The 14504-nt window shown below is 40.6% G+C and overlaps 1 protein-coding gene across 4 annotated transcripts in view; it reads left to right on the top strand.

The window, feature by feature from the left end:
* SNTG2 (syntrophin gamma 2) overlaps nt 1–14504 on the top strand; it is a 321809-nt gene that overhangs the window by 215079 nt on the left and 92226 nt on the right. For all 4 annotated transcript variants that reach the window (XM_070571862.1, XM_070571860.1, XM_070571861.1 and 1 more), the window contains exons 10-11: nt 8304–8433; nt 10148–10186. In XM_070571862.1, the coding sequence (XP_070427963.1) occupies nt 8304–8433; nt 10148–10186 (169 nt within the window). The remainder of the gene's footprint in view (nt 1–8303; nt 8434–10147; nt 10187–14504) is intronic.

The following is a 14504-nucleotide window of genomic DNA, read 5'->3' as shown; positions in this document are numbered from 1 at the left end:
CTCACAGAGTGTGGCTGGGACTGGGGCAAGGGATTCTGCGTCAACCACAGCGGGCATTTTGCCTCGTGCTGGGTGTTCTCACGCGTGTATTCACGCTGCAAGTGCTCTTGCACTTGACTACGTGCAGGTGCCGTTGCAGAGGCTGGAGGTGGGGAGATGAGCAAACCCTGGGGATCCACGCCTTCGTGAAGTTTTCCTCCAGCAGGAAATGCAGGCAGCAAACAGACAGACGTAGCAGCCTGATGAGAAGTCAGGAACGAGGTTCTGTTCTATCTCCCTTCCTCCTTAAACGGATCCCTTTGAGGTGCTCGGCCGTCTGGCTGTGGCACGGCCCACGTGGGGCCCTCCGCCTCTCACAGCTCTGAAGTCCCTGCTCCATGAAGGGCGAAGGGCCAGGAGGAGTGAGACCTGGTCTCGTGAAGATGACAGGAGGTGGCAGAAGGAGGATGACAAGTTGTTTTTCTAGGCACCACAAAGGAGAAGATATCTTTCTCTTCTGGACCTGCTGAACTTTGTCTCAAGTGAACACTTTATTTGTGCCCTGAATTCTCCAGTAATAATGACTTCTTAATAAACACACGGATACAGGAAGAATGGTGCCTGAATTTAAATTGGCTGTCGTTGTTAATACTTAATATGGAATACTTAGAAATGCCCCTGCATGGTGGGGAATGTAGAAAGAAAATATTTCTCTGACTTGAACTAAAAAATAATACTGATGCTACAGAGACAGTCATGAAATGCAATATATGAAAGAAAATTTGAACATTTTTCAAATTCTGAGAAAAAAATAACACATTTTTCCTCTCACTTCGTCTAGTGAATGCTCATAACTCTCCATCATGAGCTAAAATAAACGCTCAGCCCCCCTCAGCTTCCAAAGCACACAGGCTTGAAGTGAAATAGAGACAAGAGATGCCTGTGTGCAATCGCTACTTTCTCCCCTTACTGTCCAGGTAGAGAGTCACTGTGAATTGAGTCACTTCCTATAGTATAAATCTGTATTCCCAGTTTTCACTTTGAAATTCAAAAATTCTCTAAAGGCTTGCGGGAATCCTGGGAAGGAGGTAGGCTTCCCAGCAGCCCTGGCACCATCAGTTCTCGACCCCCTGTTGATCTCCATATCTGGGTCTTACTTGGGTTCTCCCTGTGGGGCTCAGAGGCACAAGCACTCTGGCTTCTCTTGGTGTAGCTTTTACTGCTGATTCCTAAAATCTGACGTGGGACCATCACAGAATGTGCTGAGTCCTGAGCAGTGGCTACCCTGTCATTTTTAGCTCTGACAATGACCTTGACTGTATGGATGAAATCCTGAAAAGCTGGAGCAGACGCTAGGACCACAGAGCCATGAGGCCAGGTTGTACCTGTGAGCAGGGTGGAGGGATGTCACAGGGGAGCCTCACCTCTGTACACGTGGCATGCTGAGAAAATGAAACCCCAGAGTCGATCTGGAAGATAAGAATGGCAATCTGTCATTCAGACATGCATGAAATAGTTTGTATGGTTGAGTCTAGTTAGTATCACTTTCATAACCATAAGTAAACATATGAATTTTTTTATACTTAAGTAATATGTTAGTATCTGTCATCAGCATTAATGTCAACAGCTTTCACCACTTCTATTTATGTAATATTTAATTTGTATTGCCGTTTTTGACAAATAACTTTACTGAGTAACTGTTTGCATAGTACCTGTGGGTTTGCAGAAACCTTACTTACCCGTTTGTTTCTCACAGTATTTCCATTCTGTGGCACAGCTGGCTTTTTGAAGCCGTCATGTGGACAAGGGAAACACATCTCAGAGGCTGGGTGTCTAGCTCATCTCATGTAGCTAAAGTGTGGTTGTGCTGGGACTCAAAACCCATCCCCTTTCCTTGTAGAACCAGCTGCCTGGGCCAAGTGCCTGGACGTGTGTGGAGCCGTTTGTTAGGCTGAGGACACACCCTTCTAGTCTCATGTTGTTGAGTGTTTTCTATCATGAAAGGGGGCTGGGCTTTGTCAAGTGCATTTTCTGTGTCTGTTTAGATGATTGTGTGATTTCTGGGTTTTTATTTTGTTGCTATGATACATAGCATTAGTTGGTTTTCAGATATCAAACCAACCTTGAATTCCTGGGATAATCCAGTTCATTATGGCATATAATTCTTAATACGTGTTGCTGGATTCATTTTTCTGATATTTCACGGAACATTTTTGCATCCACGTTTAAAACAGATACTGGTCTGTAGTTTTCTTGTGTTGTCTTTTGGTTTGGGTTTCAGGCTAGTATTAGCCTCAAATATAAGTTGGGAAATGTTTTATTCTGTTTTTAGCAGAGTTTATGAATAATTGTTATTAATTCCTCTTTGAATCTTGGTAGAGTGCAGCACTCAAGCCATCTGGGCCATGGCCTCTCTTCATGGTTAATTTTTTGGTTAGTAATTCAATATCTTTGCTTGAAATATTGGCTATTCAGATTTCTTCTTGAGGTATTTTTGGTAGTTTGCAACTTTCTAGGATTTTTCCATTTCATCTAAGTTATCTCATTTATTGGCATACAATTGTTCATGGAATTACTTTATAATCCTTTTTGTTTCTATAATATTGATAGTAATATCTCCTCTTTCGTTTCTTATTCTAGTATTTTGAATCTTTTTTCTTTCTTTCTTGGTAAATGTAGCTAAAAGTTTGTCAGTTTTGCTGTTCTTTTCAAAGAACTAGATTTGGGTTACATAGATTTTCTCTATTTTTTCTGTTCTTTGTTTCATTAATCCCAGCTCTAATCTTTATTATTTCCTTCCTTCTGCTTGCTTTATGTTTAGTTTTCTCTTCATTTTCTAGTGGCTCAAGATAGAAAATAATTGATGAAATCTTTTGTTTTCATTATGGAGGCATTTACAGCTACAAATGTGCCTCTAAGCATGGCTTTAGCTGCATTCCATAAGTTTTGGGGTGTTATGTGTTCATGTTCATTCATCTCAATTAGTTTCTCATTTCACTTTTCATTTCTACTTTGATCCATTGGCTATTTAGGAATGTCTTATTTAATTTCCATATATTTTTGTTTCCAATTTTTTTTCTGCTATTGGTTTCAAATTTTATTCTATTGTGTTCAGAGAACATATTTCACATTATTTATGTCCTGTTAAATATATTGAGTTTTGTTTTTGGTTTTGGTTTTTTTTGATGAGGAAGATTGGCCCTGTGCTAACATCTGTTGCCAATTTTCCTCTTTTTGCTTGAGGAAGATTGTCTCTGAGCTAACATCTGTGCCAATCTTCCTATGTTTTGTATGGGGAATGCTGCCACAGTCTGGTTTGAGTAGTGGTGTGTAAGTCCATGCTCAGAATCTGAAACCTCAAACCCTGGACCACAAATGTGGAGTGCATGAACTTAACCACTACCCCACTGGGCTGGCCCTGAGGGTTTTTTTTTTATGGCCTAGCATATGGTCTATTCTAGAGAATGTTCTGTCTGCACTTGAAAATAATGTATGTTCTGTTGTTATTGCGTGGAGGGTTCCATACATGTTGCGGGATCTAGTTGGTTTTTAGTGTTGTTCAAATCTTCTATTTTCTGGTTGATCTTCTGCCTAGTTTTTCTAGCCATTATGAAAAGTGGGGCATTGAAGCCTTCACTATTATTGTTGAATTTTCTATTTCTCCTTTTATCACTGTTTTTTGCTCCATGTGTTTTGATGTTCTGTTTTTAGGTGCATATATTTTTATAATAGTTGTATCTTCCTGATTGGTTAACTATTTATGTTTTTAAACTGTTCCTCTTCATTTCTAGTAAAATTTTAGTTTTAAATTCTGTTTTCTATGATATTAGTACAAGCACTCCAGCTTTCCTGTGTTTGCTCTGTTTGTATGATAGATCTTTTTTCCATCTTTTATTTTTAATCTATTTGTATCTTTAAATCTAAAGTATGTCTCTTGAAGATGAAAATATAGTTGGATCTTATTTTTTCTATTTGGTCTAAAAGTCTCTACTTTTTGATTGGATTGTTTAACCAGTAAAATATATGTTATTTTTGTTATAGTTGGGTCTATATGTGCCATTTTGCTTTTTATTTTCTATAGGTCCCATGTCTTTTTTGTTTCTCTGTTTCTCTTTTCCTGCTTTCTCTTATATGAATATTTTCTAATAAGCATTTAAATTTCTTTAATGATTTTTTCTTTTTATATATATATATACTTATATATATATATTAATATTTTAGTGGTTGCTGTAGGACTCAGCACATACATCTTAACTTATCGGAATCAGCTTGAGATTCATACTGGTTTAATTCCAGTAATATACAGAAATGTTACTCTTATCTTGCCACTATTATTGTTATGCGTGTTATATCTATTGATATCACAAATCCAACAAAGTTATAATTTTTTGGCTTTAAATTGTCTTTTTTTCCAGCTTTATTGAGGTATGATTGGCAAATAAAAATTGTATATGTTTAAGATGCACAACGTGATGTTTTGATGTATGTATACATTGTGAAATCATTACCACAATCAAGCTAATTAATTATTAATTTACTATTTGTTTTCAATTCTTTAGCTCATTACAGGCTTACTCCCACCTACTTCCTTGTGCTGTTATTAGCAAATATATTAGACATGAATTACATATATGCTCATATATTACATTTCTACATTTTATAGGCCCCGCAATACATCATAGACAAATTATTTTATACAATTACTCTTCACATTATTTACAACAGAAAGGAGAAAACTGTGTATCTTGCCTTTTATAATTACATTATTGCTTTCTCTGGTGATCTTTGCTTTTTCACGTGGATTCAAATTATTGTCAGGAGTCACCTGATTTCAGCCTAAAGAATCCGTCAGCATTTCTTGTAAGGAGGTTTTACTAGCAACAAATTTCCTCACTTTTGTTTACGTGGGAATGTCTTTATCTCACCTTCATTTTTGAAAGACAGCTTTGGTGGCTAGAGCTGTGTTGGTTTCTATATTTTTACCGGGTTGACAGGTTTTTGCTTTGCACCTATTGTCCTGCTGTCTTCTGGCCTCCTCTGTGTCTGCTGAGAAGTCAGCTGGCTTGGGGGATCCCTTGTAAGTGACAAGTTATTTTTCTCTTGCTGCTGTAAGATTTCTCCCTTGTCTTTTATTTTCAACATTGTTAACATTATAAGTTATTTGTGGATCTACTTGTGTTTATCCTGTTTGGAGTTATTGGAGCTTCCTGGATTTGTAGGTTAGTATTTTTCAATAAATTGGGGAAGTTTTCAGCCATTATTACTTAGAATATTTTTTCTGCTCCTTTCTCTCTCCTCTCCTTCTGGTTCTCCCATTTTGCCTATGTTGTTGCACTTGACAGAACCTCACATTTCTCAGAGGCTTGCATGATTTTCCTTCATTCTTTTTCTGTTCTTTGGGTTGCGTGAACTCTGTCAGTCTATCTTCGAGTTCGCTAATTCTTCTGTTGGTTGGAATCTACTACTGAGCCTCTCTAGCAAATTTTTCCTTTCAGTTATTATACTTTTTAACTCCAGTGTATCTATTGGGGTCTTTCTTGTAGTTTCTCTCTGTTTATTGGTATTCTCAACTTCATGTGACATTGTCACATACCTTTGTTTCTTTAAACGTGGTTTCCTTTAGTTCCTTGAACATATGTATAACTTTCTGCTTAATGTGACCTCTGGGCACTTCACAGACCCAGTGTATACATCATACTCTCGTGTCTCTAGCAACTCGGGGTACTGGTGCTAACCCGCACCCCAACCTGGGCTTGTTATCATTATTTTTGTTGTTAACTGACTGGGTGGATTATTTTAGCAAAGTCTCTCCCAAACCCTCCCCCACAGGAGTGTCAAGCCTCTGATGGTGGGCTCATGGAGGTGCAGTCGGGGTCTGCCCACAGCCACCCTGGGATGATGGTGGCATTTGATGGGGTCCCTTTGTCTCCATCCCTGAGCAGCCAGCTGCTCAACTTCACTGATTTCCAGCTGATTGGTCTGTTGTTTTCAACAATGCTTTGTGTCATAAATGGCTCTACAGAATAATCCAGTCAAATCCGGGTTTCCTTGAAGGAGTAGTTCCTGGAGTCAGTGTTTGAGATTTGTTCTGATGCCAGGAGAGGTCCTTCTGCTACCTCAGTCCCAGGTGTTCTCCAGAAAAGTAGCCAGCTAACAGTTTAGGCTGCATTCATCCAATCTGTGGACCTCCTTCCAGTTGCCTTTCATCACAGCCCCTACAGTGTTTGAGTGTGCCACTAATCCTGAACTTCTCCATGCTCTACAGCCTTTTGGAACTAGATCAGGAGCTGTAGGTTTTATGGCCTGTCCCCCCCCAGGTGAAGTCTGTGAGCCAGGACTCAGGAGCAGGGATGGGGGCAATGACACACTTGTCTGTAGATGAACCTTAAGTTCTGATTTGAGCAATGCTAATCAAGGTGGGAATGCTGCCTCTTCAGGGAAATCTGCTTGTGAAGAGAGGAGGGTTGTTTCCTTAAAGGAAATCTTGTCTGGTAGATTCAGCTCAAGAACAGGCAGAACCGCTTTATAATGTCTCCAGTTCCTTCTTCTCTTCCGTCCTTCTCCCTGCTTAACAAAAGCCTGATTAAATTCACATCGGAAAGATTATGAAAACATAATTTAGTGCAGACCTTGTTTTTAAAAAAGTGTGTTTGATTTATTGTATCATTTTTTTGTCCTTTCGTTTATCTGCTTAAGGACATGAAGGTATAGGCTGCATGGATTAATGTGCACTGTTTTCTTAAGAAAGAATGAACAGAAGTGTAAATGACATTCCTCGTTTCTAAGAGTTGTCTAAGTCAGCTTGGGCTGCCATCGGAAAATACCACAGACCGGGCAGCTTAAACAACAGAAACTTATCTTCTCACAGTTCTGGAGGCCGGAAGTCCGGTTTCTGGCGAGAGCTCTTTTCCTGGCTTGCCAATGGCCACCTTCTAATTGTGTCCTCACGTTGTGGAGAGAGGTCTCTGGTTTCTCTTCTTATATGGAGCTAGACCTGTTGGATCAAGGCCTCACCCCTCTGTCCTCACCTAATCTTAATTCTTGCCTTAGAGGTGTCGACACAAATAATCCATAACCAATCTAGAATCAAAATTAGGATGAGTTTATTATGAGCCAGATCTGAGGACCATATAGCCTGGGAGAGTCCTTTCCCAAAGGAAGGGAGTACTCCAAAGTGGGGTGTACACAGTGGCTATATATCGTCAAAGAACGCATATCATGTGATTGGAATGTCCCTTTTACAACAGTCTTGAGATCGCTTCGCCAGCACAGTGATTCACAAAGCGATTGATGGACACAGAAGGTGGCAGGTCTGTGGTCTCCAGCTGGGTGGTCACAGCAGGTCAGCTGTCAATCCCTAGTCTGGGGAGAGATGCTTATCCTTAAGGATGTGCCCATGTAGGGGAAGTTACATCTTTCTTTATCTTAAAGGGTGTTGTTCTTGTCTTTGGGAAATAGCAAATGCTTAAAGCAGAGATACAATGCATGCTCAACGGCCACACCAGGCCCTTTGGAAAAACAAAGTCAGTCTGAATTAATTTTACATTAAATGGCTTCCTGATATCTACAATATATCCTATTGCTTGCCATTTATTTATCAGCGGCTCCATCTCAAAACACATCCACACTGGGGATTAGGCCTTCAACATACTAATTTGGGTGACAATTCAATCCATAACAATAGTTATACGTAAATTATCTTTGAAAATGTCTTTGCAAGATAGGGAAGAACTTCTACATTAGAAACAATTATTTTGCTGTCATGAATAATTTGCCATGGTAGGATTTGTGGCAAGGTGGTTTTCATGGAAGAAAAGAAGGAGAACCAACCTTTTCAAAAGCTTTATTATAAATCAGAACTCAATGTGTGGTCATAAAACATCATCTGTGCTGAGTAATGATGGCGCTTGACTTGCCCATCATCATTGTGTCCAGAGCTTTAAATATCACAATAAATGGTCTTCGAAAGTATTATTACTAAGGACCCCATAAAACAAGAACTCCAAAATTTCTACAAAAGTGAGTTATTTCCTATATAAATTTGCGTTTCATATTTTTATTGAATTAGAAATAACTCTTAGGGATTTCAAAGTTTTGAGCTTGATTTCAGTAAACCTACTGAATCAGGTTAGTTATGTAACAACTGTCTGTTGGGCTTCCCTGTAGTGACCGACAGGTCAACTCGAGCACAGCGGGGCTGAGGCGCTTACTGGGGGGCTGTGGGCATGAGGCCTGAGGACCCGCTTGCCCCTCCGCCCTCCCTGTTGTGAGGAAACGCGTGTGAGGGCCTCCTTGCACAGCATCGCTCTCTCCTCTTCCTGCAGGTCCAGTGCATTCGAGGTGCTGGCCCTGGACGGGGTCAGCACGGGGGTCCTTCAGTTTTACACAGCCCAGGAGAGCGCCGACTGGCTGAGAGCAGTGTCAGCGAACATCAGCGACCTGACGCTGCAAAACGTGAGCACAGAGACCTGCGCGGCTTCCTGCTCTCACCTTCTAGTCCACGAAAATGATTAGGATCTTTTGTTATTTATGATTGACACTAAATGGTTGGTTATAATATTACACAGAGGAATATGTACTTTTATTATCAACATACCAAATCTGTGACTAAAAAGAGTTAAAAATTAAGTCATCTAAATGTTTCCTAATATAAGACTATGGGCTAAATCAAACATTTGGAAAACTTATAGCTGGTTCTCTCTCCCTCCGTCTTTCTCTCCCTCCCTCTCTCTCTCTCTCTCAATCTCTCTCCTTGTCCTTCCCTCTCTCTCTTCCTTTCCATGCACAAACACAGAAATATTTGTACATATGCGAGTATATGTACTTTATCCAAATGCATCAATGTAATGTGGCATTTTTATTTGGGGATCCTAATTGGGTTAAAGATGTAATTCTCTGAAACATAATGAAAACTTATAAAGAGGCATATCTAACCAAAAGTATTACTTTTCAAGTTTTCACTGCAGGCATCCAGGAAAGAAAAAGTCCTCTGTCTCCTTGAGTGATCTGTTTCACAGTCAAAGTCAATAGGAAAATAATTTTTAAAAAGGAATAAAAAGAGATGGCGTGTGAGTGAAAAATCAGTAAAGTAATAAGTTCCTTAAAGCAACCACTGTCTGTGGCACTGACTTGATGGCCACAGCTGTGGGAGGTCAGAGGCGGACCCACCCTTGGCCACAGGTGGCCTTTGACCAATTTTCTGGTTCTCATTCCCTCCAGTTGACTTGCCCCTTGACTGCATTTGCCTCTCAATCCCCCCACCGGCCAGCTGGTGACAGGAGAACCCTGGGCCTTGGGGCTCACACTGTGCAGTCAGCCACCACTCCTGACCCACCTGGCTGTCTTCTTCCATGGACCTACCTTGTTCCTTGTCCTGGAGGCTGCTAAACAGAGGTTGACTGTGCACATTAAAATATTCGGGAAAGCGGCACTAGGTTAGATTTCTATTCTACAGCCCTCAGAGGCTTGCTTTCTTCCTTCACTTACATAAGGAAGTACCAGAACCTCTCTCAGATCTTAGTTTTCAAACTTGACATTTTGAATTCCAAAAGTATCTGGATGGACAAAATGAAAAGGAAAAAACAAATGAACAAATGATGGTAGATTGGTATTTGCAGAAATGCGTGTGACAATGAGAGCCCTCATTTCTAGAGGGTCCTCACATCCTAGCTAGGAGGCAGAACAGAGAGAAGATGCTCAGACACCCTAGAACCAGAAACGTGGGTTCGAAGTGACTTTCTAAGTCTGTAGACTTGGGCATATTATTCTGGACCGCCACTTCCTCACTGGTAGAATTTTGGAAAATAATATCTACTTTGCAAGATTTATGGGAGAATTAAACAAAGGAACAATTGGGAAAACTGTAATTACCTAAGATTCAGAAATCATTTTCCTCATTTTTTCAGATGTTGAAATTTAAGCATCTACTGTCCCATAGCTTCACCTACACAAAATGCTGGTATTTGAAACATAATAATTTAAATAACATTGTTTATTCCATTATATTTGTATTTACTCTGGTTTGATTTTCAGGTGAGAAATGAATCATAAAATAAATTTATTCCCAAAGACACTCCCTGTGGCTAGTTGACTTCAGTTATCAGTTAGGTTGGAAAATTATGGCTTTAGTGTGCTTGTCATAATGACTCCTGCTTCCTTCTCTTTGCAGATGAAAATGGCAAATAAATGCTGTTCTCCTTGTGACCAGGTAGGATTCCTGTTTTTCATGTTGACCAGATAACAAATCCCAAAAAGTAACCTCTTTCTGTTTTTGGAATTTGATTTGGAAATTTTGGTGGGGAAACTTTGGCACACCAGGCTGAAGTCGGGGGTCCTCGCCCTCAATGTTAACTCCGTAAAACTGCCCATTTGTCGTGGAAATAATATAAGAAGGGTTGTTCTGTTCTCCCGGGCGTGCCACGTTATAGATGAGTTACCTATCGGCAGTTATGTTTTATAAGGAAACATGATCAAACAATAATGCAGAGATGATTTTTTAAGCTGAAAGTGATTTTAAGAAGGAGATGCACCTAGGTAATTTGGCATCTTTTTTGTTTTTTAAAGACTGGCACCTGAGCTGACATCTGTGGCCAAACTCTTCTTTTTCTTCTTCTTCTTCTTCCTCCCAAAGCCCCCAGGACATAGTGGTATGTTCTAGTTGTGCGTCCTTCTGGTTGTGCCATGTCCGCACCCGGGATCCAAACCTATGAAACCCTGGGCCGCCCAAGCAGAACCTGCAAACTTAACCACTCGGCCCCAGAGCGGCCCTGTAATTTGGAATCTTAAGCATCATGTAATTTTCTTAGACAAATTCCTCCTTTGGGAGCTTTGCTCTTGAGAGGGCCCTGACCCAGCAGATATTATTGCAGGGGGCGGGGACCCCTCACCCCGACACAGGCAGTGTGTGCACCTCGAGGCAGCGTTCTTACGCTGACCCACAGTCACGGCAACAGCCGCCTCTTTGGGACTCCTCAGCTCACTCCTCAAAGCAAAGACCAGCTTTTAATACTCTGACTCCCTACCTCAAGGACTGCTCATCGACTAGGTCTGTAAGAACTTAGGAATCATGAGCTATTCATTATCAGCAGTTTGAGTATCAGATAGACTTTGAAGCCACTACATACTTCTTCCGTCTCCTTTCTGATAAACTCACGGTTTAAGCTATAATGTCAGCAAATGTGTTTACTTATAGCTCATTGTGCTTTCATAGGTTTGAGGAAGTAAGCATTGTAGCCTCAAGTTAAAAACACCGAAAACAATGTGTTGTTTGCTTTAAATAGTGCTTATAAACACTCTTTAAATAGTGCTTACTGATAGAACTTCAATTCAAACTGAAGACAAGTCTCTACTAATCAAATGTTTGTTGTAAAAGATAGGAAATTAGGGCCATGTTTAAATTAAACCCCTGTAGGTGACATTTTTAAATTAGAAAAGAAACTCTAAGAAAAGTTGCTCTAAATGTAAGTTTTGTTTCATGTAATATTTTTCTAAATCTACGATCAACTATTTTTGTTTCACGTAGTTAAATGAGGGTGGTTAGCTATTTAATGAGTAATATTTCCATGAATGTCTTAATTAACATAGGATTCATTTCATATTCTTATACGCAAAATCTTGTTTTCCTGCTGTGTTTTGTGTTTCTAAAACAGAGGTTTCTCATAGACTTTTCCACCGAGGACACCCGTCTCCACATTCATACCAAACCATGTCTTCTCTGGATTTATTTTCCAAGGCTGGTGGGAGAGTGGACCAGATCGGTGCTCTTGTGTCCAGAGGAATTTTCCATTTTGAAATTGGGTTTCTGTTGGCGAAATCAAATTAACAAAATGGCCCGTGAGAGTCTTTGGATGGTAAATGGAGACACTTCTGAGACCACAGGAGGCAGTGGCTCCAGCTGGCCCTCCTTGCGGCAGCTCTGGTGCCATCCTTGGTGGGGAGATGGTTCTCTCTGTGACTGTGACGAGGCAGACAGGTGGCTCGTGGTCAGTGACCTGCAATGCCATGTGAGCGCCCACCACATGGAGAGCAGGCCTGTGACCTGAGGCCTGCGCAGGACTTGACCCTAATGGATTTGGGGGGACCCTTGGGTTCGCATGGCTGTACTTCAGTTACCTGGCGTGTTGGGAAATCGAATTTGCTTTGTTTCTCTTTGAAACTTAACTCCTCTTTATCCTTGTGTCACAAGAGAGTACATGATATAAGGTTCAGAGAAACGTAAAATTGAGGAGCAAAGTTCCCAGTTCAGGGAACATTAATGAATTATGGTTCAAAGACCTCCGCGGCCGTGGGGTCATCTTGCTTGTGTTCTGTCTTATGAAATCTTATCACACAGTAAACCTTGTTTGTGTGGAGTCAGTCTTGGTGGCCTTACTTGACTAAAACCTGGATTCTAATTCCAGCTAACCCCTTCTCTGGTGCTGCAGTTTGAACAGGTTAACCTCTGAGCCCCAGTTTCTGCATCCATAAAATAAGAAAGCTGTAACAGGTCATCTAAAGTCTTTTTTTTAATCTCAAAATTTCTGTGGTTACTTTGAATTTACTTGGGACCTTGAATTAGTTTATTCAGAGAGAAATGTTAGAGACGAGCTCACTATGTGGGATTATTGGAGAACTCACCCCAGCCATATCCAGACGTGTTTTTGGTAGAGGATTACTTTATGTTTTCTCCAAAACTGAACGTTTTGTATGTGTTATAGGAGTTATGATGTTTGAGCCCTTTAAAAACAGGAAGGAATTTTTTTGCTCATTCTGAACAATTAATTCTTGATTTTGGTATGTAGCAAAGAAATATTATTTGGACAAATATGAAAAAAATAAAAACATTTGACAACCACTGAAATTGGCCAACAACAACAAAAAACCAGAGTTAGAAAGGTAATAAAAAGGCCTGGAGGGTGGATTTTTAGAGTCTTACCTGGTAACAAACATCACCATGTAATTTGTCATCTCAACTGGGGCACTTCTTTCTGGGATGGAGACCAACCTAAAAACGATGCTAAGACAACAGGCATAAATTTAGAATTGTCCCAGGCAAGCCAGAACACACGCTCACCCTGCTAAAATAGCAGGCAAGCCTGCACATTTCCAAAGTAAACCTCATCCAGAAAACCTAAATTAAAGGCAACTATGGATGCCTTCATTTCTAAATCCAAAGGAAACCTAAATAACTCAGGTAATTCTGGCCTTTTCCGTGTAAAGGAAAAGACAGCTGTGCGGTTACCATCTGAAGGATGCTTAAATAGTTATCGCGACTCATCCAGGTGGGGAAAAAAAAGAGAAAGAACTTTCCTATAGAAATAGCATCAAAAAAGATAAATGAAAATATGCTCCTTTATTACAATGGTTATGTCCTCTTGATTTAATTATGGTGGCACAATCAGGTAGGTGTTCATAAAATTATAATATACATTTCTTGGAACATGTAATAAGCCATTACAAAATTCATAATGTAAAAGATAAAATTAGCTTCTCTTAAAATTATTTATGAACTGCATATACCTAAAAAAGATTCATAAAGCAGCCAATGTTTCCAATAATAGCTAAGCTATAACTTATTTCTTGACTAATTAATCTGAACAGAATTAAATTACATATGGAGTTTAATTAAGTTGACATCCAATTTATAGACATTTCAGATTATTAACAATTGGTACATCACCATCGTGGGCAGAAAAGGAGCTCCTCGTTCGCTCCTCGATGTATAATTCCTGTTGAACGCTGTGCCCAGCACCATATTTACCCGGATTTGGGAAGACAAACATGACAACAAATTGCCTAACCCTGGAAGAGGAAGACAGCAGAGTCAAAGGAGAGGGTGCAGAAAGCAGGGTGCTGGGTCCACGGCTTCCAGAGGCTTGTTCTTGAACTCCACACCAGTACCTGGGGCTCCAGAGAAGTGGAGCTGCTCTTATGCTGAGTGGGAAGTAGACGTCAGTGCGTCCCTCAGTGAGTGCTCCTCTCTGAAAGGATGCTTGCTGCTCCTCTGCTGGAGAAGGACCCCAGGTCTCCATTTCCCCTGGAACTTACAACTTCTACTTTCTACTCACCCTGATCAGTCGATCGATCGATCGATCGATCTATCATTTCTCATCTGTCTGTCTATATTTACGTACATGTGGGTGGCTATCATAGCCCTGTCTTAAGGTACGTTCCTACATATCAGGCTCCAGTTCATCACTCCCCCGCTGTGAAATCTAAATTGCAGGATATGCATAAGCAGTTCATGAAAAGAAAGAGGAAGACGGGGGAGACTTGGCAGCATTTGAATACCTGATTCAAAAAATACAGGGAAACCCAGTGAGGTTTGTCCTCCCCGCGGGCAAAGCACTGCTGTAACTCCCCTCCCACGGCATGTGAGTCTGATCAGACCCAGAGCTGAAGGCTTCATTATTAGGAGATTCCCCCAGAGGAAACACTGGTTTTACAAGTTTGAGGGACCTTGCCACGTGGCTGGAGACTTGCCAAGGGCATCCTGTCTCCATCCCTAGTGTTTTCTTCTGCGCTGTGGTTGTTTCCTATCCCCACCT

Source organism: Equus przewalskii, chromosome 14 (assembly GCF_037783145.1).
Source record: "Equus przewalskii isolate Varuska chromosome 14, EquPr2, whole genome shotgun sequence".
Classification (NCBI taxonomy): domain Eukaryota; kingdom Metazoa; phylum Chordata; class Mammalia; order Perissodactyla; family Equidae; genus Equus; species Equus przewalskii.
This window is presented reverse-complemented; position numbering and strand designations above follow the sequence as displayed.